Source organism: Rhodamnia argentea, chromosome 9 (genome assembly GCF_020921035.1).
Source record: "Rhodamnia argentea isolate NSW1041297 chromosome 9, ASM2092103v1, whole genome shotgun sequence".
NCBI classification, from domain to species: domain Eukaryota; kingdom Viridiplantae; phylum Streptophyta; class Magnoliopsida; order Myrtales; family Myrtaceae; genus Rhodamnia; species Rhodamnia argentea.
This window is the reverse complement of record NC_063158.1, coordinates 25,434,226-25,448,525: the sequence shown is the minus strand read 5'-3', so window position 1 is coordinate 25,448,525 and position 14,300 is coordinate 25,434,226. Positions and strand designations below refer to the sequence as shown.

At 42.6% G+C, this 14,300-nt stretch overlaps 2 protein-coding genes across 6 annotated transcripts; both read left to right on the top strand.

The window, feature by feature from the left end:
- Positions 1-1,250: 1,250 nt before the first annotated feature.
- Positions 1,251-5,401, top strand: LOC115742848 (E3 ubiquitin-protein ligase COP1-like). Of its 2 annotated transcripts, none has more exons than XM_030677353.1 (11): positions 1,251-1,393; positions 2,034-2,396; positions 2,536-2,627; positions 2,725-2,790; positions 2,937-3,015; positions 3,513-3,668; positions 3,787-3,885; positions 4,131-4,235; positions 4,479-4,658; positions 4,828-4,938; positions 5,026-5,401. In XM_030677353.1, exons 1-11 carry the CDS (start codon positions 1,283-1,285, stop codon positions 5,242-5,244), a joined length of 1,581 nt encoding a protein of 526 aa, XP_030533213.1. In that variant the 5' UTR covers positions 1,251-1,282; the 3' UTR covers positions 5,245-5,401. The 2 variants fall into 2 exon arrangements, with proteins under 2 accessions (XP_030533213.1, XP_048140707.1); XM_048284750.1 differs by lacking the exon at positions 1,251-1,393 and adding an exon at positions 1,511-1,685.
- Positions 1,410-14,002, top strand: LOC115742847 (protein CLMP1). Of its 4 annotated transcripts, none has more exons than XM_030677351.2 (2): positions 1,410-1,427; positions 10,115-12,961. In XM_030677351.2, exon 2 carries the CDS (start codon positions 10,221-10,223, stop codon positions 12,552-12,554), a length of 2,334 nt encoding a protein of 777 aa, XP_030533211.1. In that variant the 5' UTR covers positions 1,410-1,427; positions 10,115-10,220; the 3' UTR covers positions 12,555-12,961. The 4 variants fall into 4 exon arrangements, 2 of the variants coding, with proteins under 2 accessions (XP_030533211.1, XP_048140706.1); XM_048284749.1 differs by having other exon boundaries at positions 1,411-1,438; positions 10,112-12,961; XR_007199648.1 differs by lacking the exon at positions 1,410-1,427 and adding an exon at positions 13,762-14,002 and having other exon boundaries at positions 9,920-12,625.
- Positions 14,003-14,300: the final 298 nt, after the last annotated feature.

The window sequence follows — 14,300 nt, the reverse complement described above, 5'->3', positions numbered from 1 at the left end:
TGTATATTTGATGATTGGCATGTGTCCATTTGATCGATTAGCTTCTTGAAATATTGTACATATGACTCTTAGGCAAGTTGTATACAGGATGAAATCCATGAAGAAAACATGTCAGTATATATAGGCTTTGAATTTGTTGCGATTCAATGCAATCTTGGGCCAATTTTCCAACCAAAAGAGACAAGCCGACATGCACGAGCTACCTTGTAGTTGCCCCGACAAAGTCCTGATGCCCCCGGTCATCCACAACCTAACTCGTAACCCATCGTCGATCAGTGTCGGGCACTCATGATCCCCGGCATCACCCAAAAGCGAGGGCTTATAAGTCCAGAATAAAGCTTGTGTGTTTGGATTAGACGTCAAAACAGAACGAAATAGGGAGTAAAGACGAGATAGAGGAATCAAGATAAAAGATTTTATCGTGATTCACCCTTAAACTAGGACTATACTCAACAAAGATGATTTCACTATAATTAGCACCTCTCACTTCTATGTCACAACTATCAATTATAAGAGAAAAATATTATATATAAACGGCACAAGAAAATCCCGGGGGCCGAAAGTGCCCTAAGCCACTCAAGAACTATTTATGGGCCAAAATCCAAACTATCAATAAAATACGAGCCTAAACTATGAAAGTCCTACAGGGAGAATGAACCATTCTCCAACCAAGGCGTGCACAATCTCTCTCATCCGACTATAGGTTTGGCATGGCTATAATAGATAGGCAACACATTAGTGCACCGAGTATGCCCAAGCGACAAAATAGCACTCAAGCAACCGAGCTGTTTTGGCCAACGAGTCGATCGGAACATACTCGAAGTGCATATATCATTACAAGTAGGAGTTGGTGCATTCCATAAGACACCAAAGGAAATTGGGTGGTATCCAAAGTTGTTATTTCTAATTGATTGATGTGTAATGTTTAGTTTTCACAAAACACCACAAACACCACCCTCCCCCTCAAAGCAAAAACCAACAACCACCTTCTAGACAATGTAGAGCCTAAACAACGGTGGAAGCCAGCGCCACGTTGTCCAGTTATGTTGATACTCACGTTTTCACATATTTCTCTCCGAACTTTCGCTTCTCTCTCCTACTTTTGATGCTCTCTCTCTCTCTCTCTCTCTCTCTCTCTCTCTATAGAAAAAGAGACTTGCCAGTTTCTACGGGGTCGGCGAGGTCAATACTCAAGTCTTCTCTCAAAGTAGCTTTGCTTCGTCCTCTTGCCTAAGGCGGCCTCCCTGCTCTCTCTCTCTCTCTCTCACGCACAAACGCAGAGATGGGAGGAGGCACGGTGGGATCGTTAATGGCCGATGCTGATGATCTGTCGTGTCCGATTTGCATCAACTTGATGGACGACGCTTTCGTCGCAGCTTGTGGACACCTACTTGTAAGAACTCTCTCTCTCTCTCTCTCTCTCTCTCTCTCTCTCTCTATGCATGTATACATGACTGTAGCGTAACACCTAAGCAGTACAATTCTACGTTTGGATTCAAGTGTCAGTTGCCTTCATGTTCTTGAAAACGAGAATCAATAACAAAGCTTTTAACGCCTGCCTTGTTGGCTTAATGGTTCAAGAACATACTACATGTGTTTGATTTGGGTTCATGACACATTCGGCTTCCAACCGCATCATGTAATAATCTCGCTGCAGCGAATATGCTGTTGCTATTTTCGACAAGGTATGATCAAGGCACTGTTCGACCTGGTTCAGTGTGCTTAATCGGCTCCTTGATTTCTTAAATTGTCTCGTCTGGAAAAGCATAATTGAGGTTGAAGTTTTTAGTGGTGAGAGTTCGCTTGCAGCTTCATCTAAGAAATTGCTGCTTGTCTCTGCTATTTGTGAAGCCATGCGGGTTCCGATATTGGTGGTGACAGACCATGCCACCATCAAGGAATATCTGCAATCTACGCTAGAGTTTTGTGCCATGTTTACAGCTTCTGTTTCGCCAACGTGCTGCTTCATTTATAACTAGATTGGTGAAATTGTTGTTAGCTGATATTGTATGTCGCGTTTTCCCCTACTTTAGATGCAGGTTGATCTTCAAGACACTAAGGAGCACATAGAGGCCACTGACAATAAACAGCGTGCAGAATCTCTAGAACCAGACGACGAATGCTTCGAGAAGCTGAAGAAGTTTGACGTTTCCACTGCTTCTACCAGTCCACCATCTTCTGTGGTTGGTGGATCGTGTTGTCATTGCGGTCAGAGCATTCAGCTCCAGTCGCACAAGACACCCGAGCAACAAACCCAACAGAAGAAGTTAGCAGAGTATTCAGATTACGCGTACTTGACAGGCCTACTTCAAGAGATTGATTTCTTGAGGTTAGGTTCACAGGATACTAGTCGAACAGCGCCATGCCCTGCAATGGAAGGACCGGTTCTTAAAAAGGTTAGGGGTTTTCACAAAATTGAACTCTTCTAGTTTTGCTGGATGCTTGCACCACTTGATCGCTTGGGAAATTTCCTTGGTCTCTTGTGGTCTGGCTAACAAGAGATGTTATAGCTGATTAGAAAATTTACCAAAACAGGAAGAGACCGGATGTGATTCGATGAAAAGAGAAGGTTGTCAGTCAGGTTTCGAGGATGTTAAATCAATGCTGAGTTCTTTCATGGAGTACAGGTAGTGGATCTCTCTATCATTATGTTATCTGTTACCTCAATGTCCTGTCGTTCTGCTTTTCACTCATATCTGTTTTCTTTCCTCGTTGTGGTTCTAGTCAATTGAAGGTCATTGCTGAACTTAATAATGGGGTTCATGTCGGCTCCCGAAATATTGCCGCAAGGTGAGTTATTGGTAGGCCAATCACTGGCAGATCGGGAACTATCTGGATCATATTTTTTTCCAGATAATGTAGTGTCAGCCTCTCTGCTGATTTTCAATTCTTGTCATCTATTGAAACTGTATCTGAGAGCCGATATTATTGTGCAGCATAGAGCTCAATAAAGATGAAGAATTGTTTGCGACAGCTGGGATTTCAAGGACCGTCGAGGTTTTCCATTTTCCCTCGGTAAGCACTTGATGTACAGTATCTGTTTCGACTAGCGCCATGTGATCTGTCACGAGCTCTAGGTGAGTTTGAAATATGACTGAACCGAAATTCGAATTCCTGAATTACCTTCAGCGAGTGAAACAGTACTAACACGCTCACATCTAGACATGAGAACTAACTGATCATGTGTGATTCTGATAATCGAGGAGAACTGCTCAAGATATTACAGGTGAAACAATGTCTTTAACAAGGTGAATCCTATTGATAAATGCCTCTGCCTGCAGCTCTTTATCCGTCAAAGCTCATGTTTGCACTTTGCAATAGTCAAGGGCTATTATTTGGTCTAACAAAGGTGTCATACATCATATTAAATCTATTGAACTAGCATAAGATGATGGCAATTACGGCACAAGGTTTCAATGCAGAAATGGAATTCAGTGAACACAAGATGCCTACTTTTTTTTTTGGTTCCTGATGTCTCCGCATCGATTGCTCACTTAGTTGACCTGTTATAGGTGTTGAACGGAACAGCAGCGGATCACGGACCTGTTGTCAAAATCTCCAGAGAATCGAAACTTAGTTGCTTGAGTTGGAATAAGTACATGAGCAACCAATTCGCCGTTAGTGATTATGAAGGCATAGTAGCTGTTCATGATGCAGCTACTTGTCAGGTGATAAGTTAACTCCAACCCTGAAGACGCTCTTCCGCATTTTTCGTTTCCTTTTCTGTTCATTCCCCTGTCCAGCTATTACAACGACCTATATATATATCCAACATACATCTTGCAGAGTATGATTCAATTTAACGAGCATGAGAATCGAGTTTGGTCGATTGATTTCTCGCACACTGAGCCTCATTTGCTCATTTCTGGAGGCAATGGCCGCAAGGTAATATGAAGTTCTACCAGTTATATTTGCTTTTCTCGATATTGCTTGATAAGAATTACCTTGATTGGCGGTGTGGCCCATTATGTGGAGATACATTTCTCAAATTGGTCGACAAACCGAGCATTTCCTGTCCCTGTAGTTATGCTGAAGCAGTCATTTAAATGCTTGGGTTGCATACATCTTATTTGGGCGGACGTTACGAATTTGACGAGTCTCGGTTGCGATCGACTGTGTTCATGGAACAGGTTAAGGTTTGGTCCACCAAGCAAGAAGCGAGTGTTCTCACCATCAACATGAAGACCTCTATTTGCGCTGTCAAATACGATCCTGGATCGAGCGTATACTTTGCTGTATGAGTCTAAACCTCTTCAGATTCCTTATGATCGTGTGAAAGCAATTCAATCCCAGTTGCTGGATTCACTACTATACTAATGAAGCACCAACTATCCGGGCTCCATAAGACTGATAAACCAACGATGACACAGTCCTACCTCCATTTTGCCTTGTTTTTCGGTTGAATCTACTTAATGTCTCATCATAAGTTCAAAATCGCAAACAGATATGTGAATTGTGTTCCTCCTCGGGTTTTGCAGGTGGGTTCAGCAGATCATAACATTCATTACTACGACTCGAGAAATATCAGCCGAGCGGTGCATAAGCTCAAAGGGCACAGGAAGTCTGTTTCCCATGTGGAATTCTCCTCCAGCAACAACCTTATTTCCGCTTCTATCGACAGCTCCTTGCGCTTATGGGATATAGAAAAACGCGTTCCTGTATGTGATCGCACTCAACTTGACTCGTACAATGTCGATTTGTGTATCACGACATCTTCGTAACATTTTCCATAGATTTACAGTCCATGTCACATATGTTTACCGGCTTCTTGAATCCAATGTCCACAATATTTTGGCAGCTAATTCATTCTATGTCCACTTTTCACAGCTCCGCGAATTTACAGGGCACTTGAATAAGAAAAACTTTGCGGGCCTCTCATCGACTGGAAACTTCATAGCCTGCGGCAGCGAAACGAATGAAGTGGTCGTCTATCACAAGGTATTTGATCGGCTTTGCATTAGCTTGCGACTGAAGCGAACTCAACCACATATATGGTAACATCTTCTTCGCTGATTGGTTGGCCAGGATCTTCCTAAACCGGTGGCTTGGCACAGCTTCAACTCCCCCCATGCGGATCATGCTGGGGAGAATGCAGATTCACCCTTTGTAAGCGCGGTGTGCTGGAAACACGACGGTTCGGCGATGTTAGCGGCGAACAGCCAAGGAATTATCAAGGTACTCGCGCTTCCATTCCAACAGATAAAATCGAATCGATGGAAAAAGATGGAGGGAATCTCGTGTTGATCTAAGCGGCATCTGATGTTGGAACAACACCTTGAAGTAATTCGGCTGTCATGTTTAGAACTGAGATTGTTAATGTCTTTTGTGTGACCGCAATTTTCGCGATGGATGGTGTGCTAATCAGGATTAATAAGTGAATAAACCAACACGTTCCTCATCACCATGTATTCGATCATGGTCCATAATATGAATTACCTTCTCGACATCATTGGCATCAATTTGGACCCAAAAGAAACACCATTTGCATTAATCCCGAGCTGGAATGTCCTCCAAACACCGGACGTTCTTCTTTGTGAAGCTGTCGCGGTAGTAGCTAGGGGGTTTTCTTCGGGGCTACGGATTTCGCAAGGTGCTGTATCGGCAAGGACTAGCATGTGGCATTTGCCCCTACAATTCCACCCAATCGTCAAATTATTGAGTCTCATTGCCATCAAATCAGGCTTATTGCTGTTTGGTGAAGGCAGCACGTAAAAGTTGTTATTGCGGAACTGAACGAATGACTCAATTATGTTTTGCCTCGCGAAATTCAGATTAAGTTAGAATATTTAGCAAATGGTGGATGCTGTTGTTGTTGTCGTTATTGTCATTCTCCACTACGATATTTAGAGCATGATGAAATCGTTGCAAGGGAGAATGGAAGCAAATGGAAATTAACAAATCATTTTGGAGAGCAAGAGCATTGGGAAGTGGCATGTGAACGAGGATTGAAGAATACTGAAAATGAGATCTTTTAATTTATTTTATTTTTATTTTTTTGGGCCCAACTTTGAATGTACTGTACCTGATCTGGTGACCATTTGGGCCTTTAAGCCCCCAAAAGAATTGAATGATTGGGCCTTAAAGCCCACACAAAAACAAAAACTGGGCCTGCAATTTCTTGCAAAGAAATGTTGTGGATAATTTGATTCTTCGTCGTCTTCAACGGCTCCTTAAATTGTTCACGTTACTCGCAAATTTCTTGCAAAGAGAATGCTAAACGCCACGGTCTCCCTTTCTACATTGTCTTTAGATTTTTGAATTTCCTCAAAAGAATTTGTTAGAAGGAAGCATTTCCCTTTGTTATCATCACAAAGCACAAGGAGTGGCCACCGAGGACCTGCCGACCCGCTTCACGTACGAGGCACGCCGGGTCGGAGTGCGGTTGTGCCGGGGCCTTTTTTTTTTTTTAAATCAACTTTAAAAACTTAGTTTTTTCTAAGAAAATTCAAAAGAGACGAAAGAAATTTTGTATTTTATAAGTTGATATGTTCAATAAAAATTGCACGAAATGGAACTGTGCCGATACTTCAGGATAACTAAGCCAGTACTTAATACATTCAAAGCATAGCGTACTAATGTTTAAAATCTGATATGCTAAAACTACACTTCAGCATAGGACTACCCATGCGTCCCTTATAATGTCAATTCTGCGCTTTGACCAACCGCTGTATTTTTTTTGTTATTGAATCATTAATAATTTGAAAGAAAATTAATTAAAAACACTCAATTAATTAATCACGAATAAAATACAAGTACATATTCAAATTTGAAGCGAAACCACAAATACGACTGCCTCGATAATGATTAAGAGTAAATTATATCCAAGAGAATGAGTGATTTATTTGGTGTTGTCGGGCGATGTATCCCTCACCGTGATTCGGTACATCCAGTTGAAGTCGGATTGTGGCAATAATTAAATGCAGCTAGAAGTTTAGACAATGCTCATTATGATAATTACTTACGAAACGATCAAGTGATCAACTAACGTTTGAGTGACATCACAAAAAAAAAAAACTAATTATGGAACTAAATCCTTATGTTAAATTCGAATAATAAGGTACATATACAAGATTGTTTTGTTTAATTGCATTTTCAATAGTTCAGATCACGAGCTTTCCGTTGATATAAAAGTTGAGTTAACTAGAAATTGGGTGAAAAGGTTATAACAAGTTTTTTTTTTTTTTCGGTCAAACGATTATAATAGGTTAAAATTCGATCAAATATAGGTAAAAACCAATAGTACCTACAACATATTATTTCTTTTTAACAGTGGCTAACCCATCAACGGCTACTAAGACAACATAAAACACATTCTGAAGAAGTTGCAGATAAAAGCAGATACTTAATAAAGATGAAAAGAAACTAATATTTTTCGTAATTGTTTGATAGAGGATATATCTTATATGAGCCAAATATCATTTTGTAGTGGCTATTTGATTAGATATTGCAAATAAAAATTCTTGTGATAATTCTTAAGCGACATAATCACTATCAAATAAATTTCATCGACATATCGATGTATCATTTTAAGAGTATCCTTCCAAAGTGTATCCTTAATCGCAGCTACGGTCTCAGTAAATTACCCTTTTTTTTTTTTTATCTCATCGACATCGCACCAACTTTCGAGCTCACGGAGAGCGACATTGAAGCTGTCATGTAATCCCCTAACATAACATGCATTTTGATGTGAAACAAGAAATTGGATGAAAATGTTATATTAAGATTCGGTCAAAATCTTGGATGAAAATGTTACATGGAAGATGAGCTGCTTCGCGCCCTAAGGGCCTAGGAAATCGCTGTCCGCATAGTATCTCGGCACAACTCGAAGAGCCATGGATGTCTACGTGAGTTGGCAGAGATGATGTCACAACGGAATCGAGACCTGGACATAAGAATCTTTGGTGCAACTTCCATCGTGCCATCCGCAAGTCCGGATGTTTCTCCCCGATTATATCAAAAAACTTTGCCTCATCTTCTTGGTGCCTCGAAGCCGGCATGGATGGAGGAGCTAATGAAGACGAAAGAGCGGCAGATCCTACCCATATTATATAAAGTGAAAGCATTGCAAGTGCATAACACATCCCATCCTTTTCAGGATCACATGCTCCCAACCAAGAAGATGAAGCCGCTTGTGTGCCTGGGCGAAAGCTTTGAGGGTTGTTGGGTCGCTCAAAGGTTGGGAATTAGTTTATATCGCCTCTATCAAAATTGTCATTTGATCAAATAGGCTTTGATGCAGCCACCCATGGTTAAGAACGATCATGATCTGTGATCGGTTCATGGGATTGCGGAGTTCGTTGGGCTATGGCTAATTTTGAAGGGAAGTCTTTGCCTCGATTGCTCTTGAAATTGTCCCGTGATTTGTTAGGTACGTAAATTTTTCAGATGATTCCAATTCAATTTTGCTGATGATGATTAGGACAGCGGTTAAAGGGAGATTTGTAAGCTCAATTGGGCAGGAGACAGTGATGCAGTTTGCATGTTTGATTAACAAGGAACAAAGGTTGGAACGTTTAAACTGTGGATCAAGGCAAACGGCCAGGCATTAGATTACAATCTGTACTGCAGCTGCATGGCTGTAGTCCCACATGTTTAAGATTCCCTCTCGTCTATATACAGAGAAGATAAACGAATTGCTGCTTGGGGTTTGATTGCTCCATTAAAATGCGACTAAGGTAGACGCCCATAGGAGCATCCTTTCAGAAGTCTATTGTTCCATGTGATTGTCGCAATTCGTTTACGTCGGCAGAGGAGAGAGTAGATGGTCATTAGACGGTCTAGCGTGCGAATCCGTAGGAAGTTTAAGCTCCCAATTGCCCTTTGTTGTGCTGATCCGGCTAAGGCATTTTGATACCCTTAAGATCTGCAATCCGAAAGCTACTGAGAGGAAGCTGGAAAATTGTAGATTTGCCGGCCTAACTTTTACTTATCGTTACACCCTTCATTTCTCCGGCGGTTGACAAGATAATTCAGGAGAATGTAGATATATGCGGTCTACGCACTAGCTAATTTCTCCTCTTTTCGCTCAAGACAATGAAGGAAGCGATGCAGAGCGGACTGATTGAGATTGCAAAGTGGCTACAATTTGTCACCCTAGACATATTCAAAAACATGCAAGCAATCTATCTCCCTTAAGTCCCTCTGGGATGTCCATCTTCCCCGGCTTCCCCACACAGCCAATTGCTGCATTGGCCATAGCCATAGAGTTTCTTGTCTCCATCTTTTGTTTCTTTTCGTAAGATCAGATTCTTCTCCTCCACCTTGGGAAAGCTCTGTCGGATAGAATTAGCAAGTATCGTCGTTGTTCTCAATGATAAAATCACGTGTGATTAATCGTTATGTAAATTATATGTGGAAGAAGTTATTCTCACTTTCTGATGAATGATTTTGGAAGATGACACAAATGCGATATCAACGTAGATCAATCTGCAATTAGACATAACAGTTGCTGCATGCACCTACTACCTGGTGAAATAATGAGAACACAGGAATAGGGACACAAATGATATATCATATGCTCCGAGCGAATCGAGATGATCTCGCCGGCCCTGGCCTCTGACCACAAAAATTTGAACTGTTGGACCTTTAAGGCCGAATCCACACACAAAAGTGGGCCTAGACCGGCCCATCAGGGCCAATGGGCCTGACCGTCACATCGCGCTGGACCCATCAGCTGGCCGATCCGACGGCTGAAGTCACAGGCCATAGATTCAAACGAGATCCGTATACTTGATCGGACGAAGCGCATGACATCAGGAACTTCCCCATCTCCCCGGAGATCAACGGTAACAAGAATCCCTATCGAGTAGGACCGACAACAGAGGATTTTTTTTTTTGTTTTTTTTATATTCAGGTGTATACACACAAATAACCAAACAGCAGAAAAAAAAAAAAAAATTGTATCCCAGGCGCAGCTATCTAGGGTTTCAACCCCAGTGAAATTCCCAAAACCCCATCTCTCATTTCTTGCTCGTCTTCATCAACTGAGCTCCTATTTTCTTCAATCAGCTCCTCCATCATCATCATCCCATGACGTAACAATCAAATTCGTCACAGGAAGCTGAAAAATTTAAGCTTTCATGTGTTCTTTGTAAGTACTCTCTCTCTCTGTCTCGGCGACCTCGTTCATTTTAGAAGCTTTTGGGGAAGTCTGAATCATTTTCGACATTGATTCTTGAATAACTTGACTGTTGATCAATTATTCTGGGGGGGATAATTTGATGGGGAAATCTGGAGGGAAGAAAAAGAAAGGAGGTGCAAACCATGTCTCCGTGGATGCTCCGGTGCCGAAAGCCAATGGTGGTGTTGATTTGGACTCGTCAGTGTTCTTGAAAAGAGCCCATGAGCTCAAAGAAGAAGGCAATAAGAGGTTCCAGAGCAAGGACTACGTAGGTGCTCTTGAGCAGTATAATAATGCGCTTAACCTCATGCCAAAGACCCACCCCGACAGGGCGGTGTTTCACAGCAACAGGGCTGCTTGCCTGATGCAGATGAAGCCCATAGACTATGAGACGGTGATAGCCGAGTGCACGATGGCGCTTCAGGTTCAGCCCAGGTTCGTCAGGGCGCTGCTTAGGAGGGCTAGGGCATTGGAGGCCATAGGAAAGATCGAAATGGCTATGCAGGATGTTCAGGTGTTGTTGGGGTCAGACCCGAATAATGGGGATGCTTTGGAGATTGCAAGACGATTGCGTATGGCGTTAGGCCCCCGCCAGGAGGCCCAGCAGGACCTCCAAAGCCAGCCGTCCGCGGCTGCTCTCGGTGCTTCTGCTGTCCGCGGGGCTCCAGTTGGTGGCCTAGGGCCATGTTTGCCTGCCCGTCCGGTGCCTAAGAAGGGGACATCCTCTGCAGCAGGATCTGTTTTATCTACGAGTAGTAAGATAGAGAAGCCCCAACCAATTGGAGCAACTGAAAATGGTCCTGTGCCCAAAGCCCAAATGCCAAAACTTGTGTTAAAGCCCCTGAGTGGTTCTTCTACTGACCCTCTGATGAACTCGAGCGTGGAAACCAAGCAGCGGTCTTCATCTTCGTCGGCATCAATATTGCCTCTCGGTGGTCGGCACTCGAATGTTGCTATTCCTTTGAGGGCACTGAAGCTTGTTTATGATCATGACATAAGGCTTGCCCTGATGCCTGTGAACTGCAGCTTTAAAGTGTTAAGGGAGATTATAAGCAAACGTTTTCCTTCCTCTAAGTCTGTTTTGATCAAGTATAGGGATAACGACGGTGATTTAGTGACTATCACATGTAGCAGTGAGCTCAGAATGGCAGAGTCTAGCGTCGACAGTGTTATTGAGAAAGAGCCTGAACCAGAGAAGACCGGTTCCTTCGGGTTGCTTAGGTTGCACATTGTTGAGGTGACTTCTGAGCAGGAGCCACCTTTAGTGGAGGAAGATGAAGAGAAGCCTTTGGAAAGTGAGGAGAACAAAGGAGAAGAAAGTCAGTCTCATTCTTCTCTAGGTGAATCGGTATTAGAAGCCGGTGATTCTGCAATTGATAAGATTGAAAAAGAAGACTCGAAAGATAAGCAGCCGGGTACTTCAGAAGATCCAGAATGCAAGGATGTTGAGATGGATGATTGGTTGTTTGAGTTTGCTCAGCTTTTCCGCACTCATGTCGGTATTGACGCCGATGCTCACATAGACTTGCATGAGCTTGGTATGGAGCTCTGCACAGAAGCACTTGAGGAAACTGTGACAAGTGAAGAAGCTCAGAATTTGTTTGACAAGGCAGCTGCAAAATTCCAAGAGGTAGCAGCTCTAGCTTTCTTCAACTGGGGCAATGTCCATATGTGCGCAGCAAGAAAGCGCATTCCCTTGGATGAGTCTGCCGGGAAGGAGGTAGTAGCAGCGCAACTTCAAGTAGCTTATGATTGGGTGAGAGAGAAGTACTCATTGGCCAAAGAGAAGTATGAGGAAGCTCTCGTAATCAAGCCAGACTTTTATGAAGGATTGCTTGCTTTGGGACAGCAGCAGTTTGAAATGGCCAAACTTCACTGGTCATTTGCTCTTGCTAAGAAAATTGACCTAATGAGCTGGGATCCTGCAGAAACACTCAAACTCTTTGATAGTGCAGAGGAGAAGATGAAAGCCGCAACGGAGATGTGGGAGAAGCTGGAGGAACAAAGGGCGAACGAACTGAAAGATCCAAACTCGAGCAAGAGAGATGAGCTGCTGAAAAGAAGGAAAAAACAAGGGGCAGAAGGTGAGCCCTTCGGGAGTGCCGGTAATGGAGAGGTCTCGCCTGAAGAAGCCGCTGAGCAAGCTGCAGTTATGAGATCACAGATCCACCTTTTCTGGGGTAATATGCTTTTTGAGCGATCTCAAGTTGAGTGCAAGTTAGGGATGGGTGGTTGGAAGGAGAAACTGGATGCTGCCGTTGAGCGCTTTAAGCTTGCTGGAGCCTCCGAGGCTGACATTTCAGTTGTTCTGAAGAACCACTACTCTAATGGAGATGCAGTGGAAGGACATGGGAAAAGGGTTGACAACACTAACGCTGACGCAAACTTGGAAAGTGAGAAGAAGGAAGAGGTTGCTCAAGTAGCAGAGAAGTGATTTGGAGCGCCTTCACATCTTCTGAGTACAAAATTATTCTAGGGGGGACACAGGCATTTAATCGTTGAGGGGTGAGTTGGGGGAATTTTTTTTTATCCATTATCATAATATTGCTTGGGACAAGATTTAAATTTACTGAAAAGATTTTGACCTTGAGCCTTCTTTGGTAACTTTGAAGGTGGTGTTACCTTGTTTGCAGGATTAACGAGCTTCCTGTGAACGACATGATTAGTTTATACTTTTGGCTTTGTTCTTCATTTTCTATCTTGAATGCCATTTTCCTCCCAGTGGGTTGGTTTAACATCCATATTATGGGTATACTTGAGTGTTGTGTCGTAAGACCTGATTTCAGACTTTCTGAAGAATAAGAAAATCAGATTAGCAATGCCAGAGTTTGGCTCTTATGATGACAATGCCTTGCGAACGCATTCTACTACGACACAATCATTTTGCTGACAATTGTTTAGATACAGTCATTGATGTGGTTATGTTTGCCTCTTCAAGAATGATAATATGGTATTTGTCCCAGTGGTTTCCTCATGCTACATATTCCATCAATCTGACAAATTTGGAGAGGGAAATTGGTTATTTTACTAGTTTTTACATGAAGGTGACGTTATTTCTTATCTCACATAACTAATGGAGTTGGTGCCTGGAATGTATCCTTTCTTTTGTTCGCCTGCTGTTTTCTAATGCTTCCCGAAGGAGACCTTCAATTAATCGGTCAGTTGAATTGATGCTAAAATATACCCTGCCCTTCTTGCATCTCTTTCACAACGGACATATTCATTACGTCATGCTTTTAAACATGTTTCCCTTTCTTTGGTGGAGAACTAGCTGGACTAATATAATTACATTCTTTAAATGCTCGGCCGATGAGTCGAGGGATCTATTCCTTCTAGACTAGCACTCTGCCTGCCTATCACAGGCAAACATTGTTACAACCTCATGGCAGTGTGCTCTTTTGTGATATCCGGATTCGAAACCTGAAGTTGACTAAAGCTTGAATCAATTTCTTGCGAGTGGGGCAATGCAAACTTCACCCTGTTAGTCTTTGTACTTGGTCATGATTTTTGGACACTCTCTGCAGGCAATTTGATGGGAAGGATCAAGTGTATGCCTGTGAAAGTGCAGGAACTCTGTTTTTACTTTTGCTTCGTTCCTCAACTCCTGTCTCTCGCCAACTCTGTTTCTCTATCTATTGCAGCTACCTAAGGACGTTACTCCTACTGTCAGTTTGTAAATCCTTGAGCTAATAACATTTAGTGTTCTTCTTGCTAGCTCTTCGTAGATGATCAATCTGATCTTTTGAGCTGATACAAAGTGCAAATTCTGTGGGCAAAGTTTGTCTTTTTCCTTAATCGAATTACAGCTGAAAAACATGGAGCCCCTCAATAACATCTGACTCCATCTTTCGTTCTTTGGAGGAGGATTGTTGATAGCTTGGGAAGGTGCAAGTGTGTATGCTCCACTTGACTTGCAGAAGTTACGATTTGAGCTGTCGAACCCCCATACTGTAATTATATCTTTGGTTGATGATTGAGAAACACCTCCAAAAGTGGAAAGTGAAAATGGTCTCTTCTCAAGCATTTTCTAGCTACAGAGCCCTTTCCTCTGGCTTTTGCTTTATATGCTCTCCCAGGCACTACAAAGTTTGGTAATCACTTTGCTTCTAAAGAGCCTTCTCGGGAGGTTGCCTTTGACGTGACATGTTTTCCGGCAAGGTTAAGTGCTCACACAGTAAGG

Bases quoted from the DNA above. Each gene is read 5' to 3' on its own strand.
- LOC115742848 (XM_030677353.1), top strand. From the start codon at position 1,283: ATGGGAGGAGGCACGGTGGGATCGTTAATGGCCGATGCTGATGATCTG. The intron at 2,397-2,535 runs GTTAGGGGTTTT...TTACCAAAACAG, and splicing joins AAGGACCGGTTCTTAAAAAG to GAAGAGACCGGATGTGATTC. The intron at 2,791-2,936 runs GTGAGTTATTGG...ATTATTGTGCAG, and splicing joins TCCCGAAATATTGCCGCAAG to CATAGAGCTCAATAAAGATG.
- LOC115742847 (XM_030677351.2), top strand. From the start codon at position 10,221: ATGGGGAAATCTGGAGGGAAGAAAAAGAAAGGAGGTGCAAACCATGTC.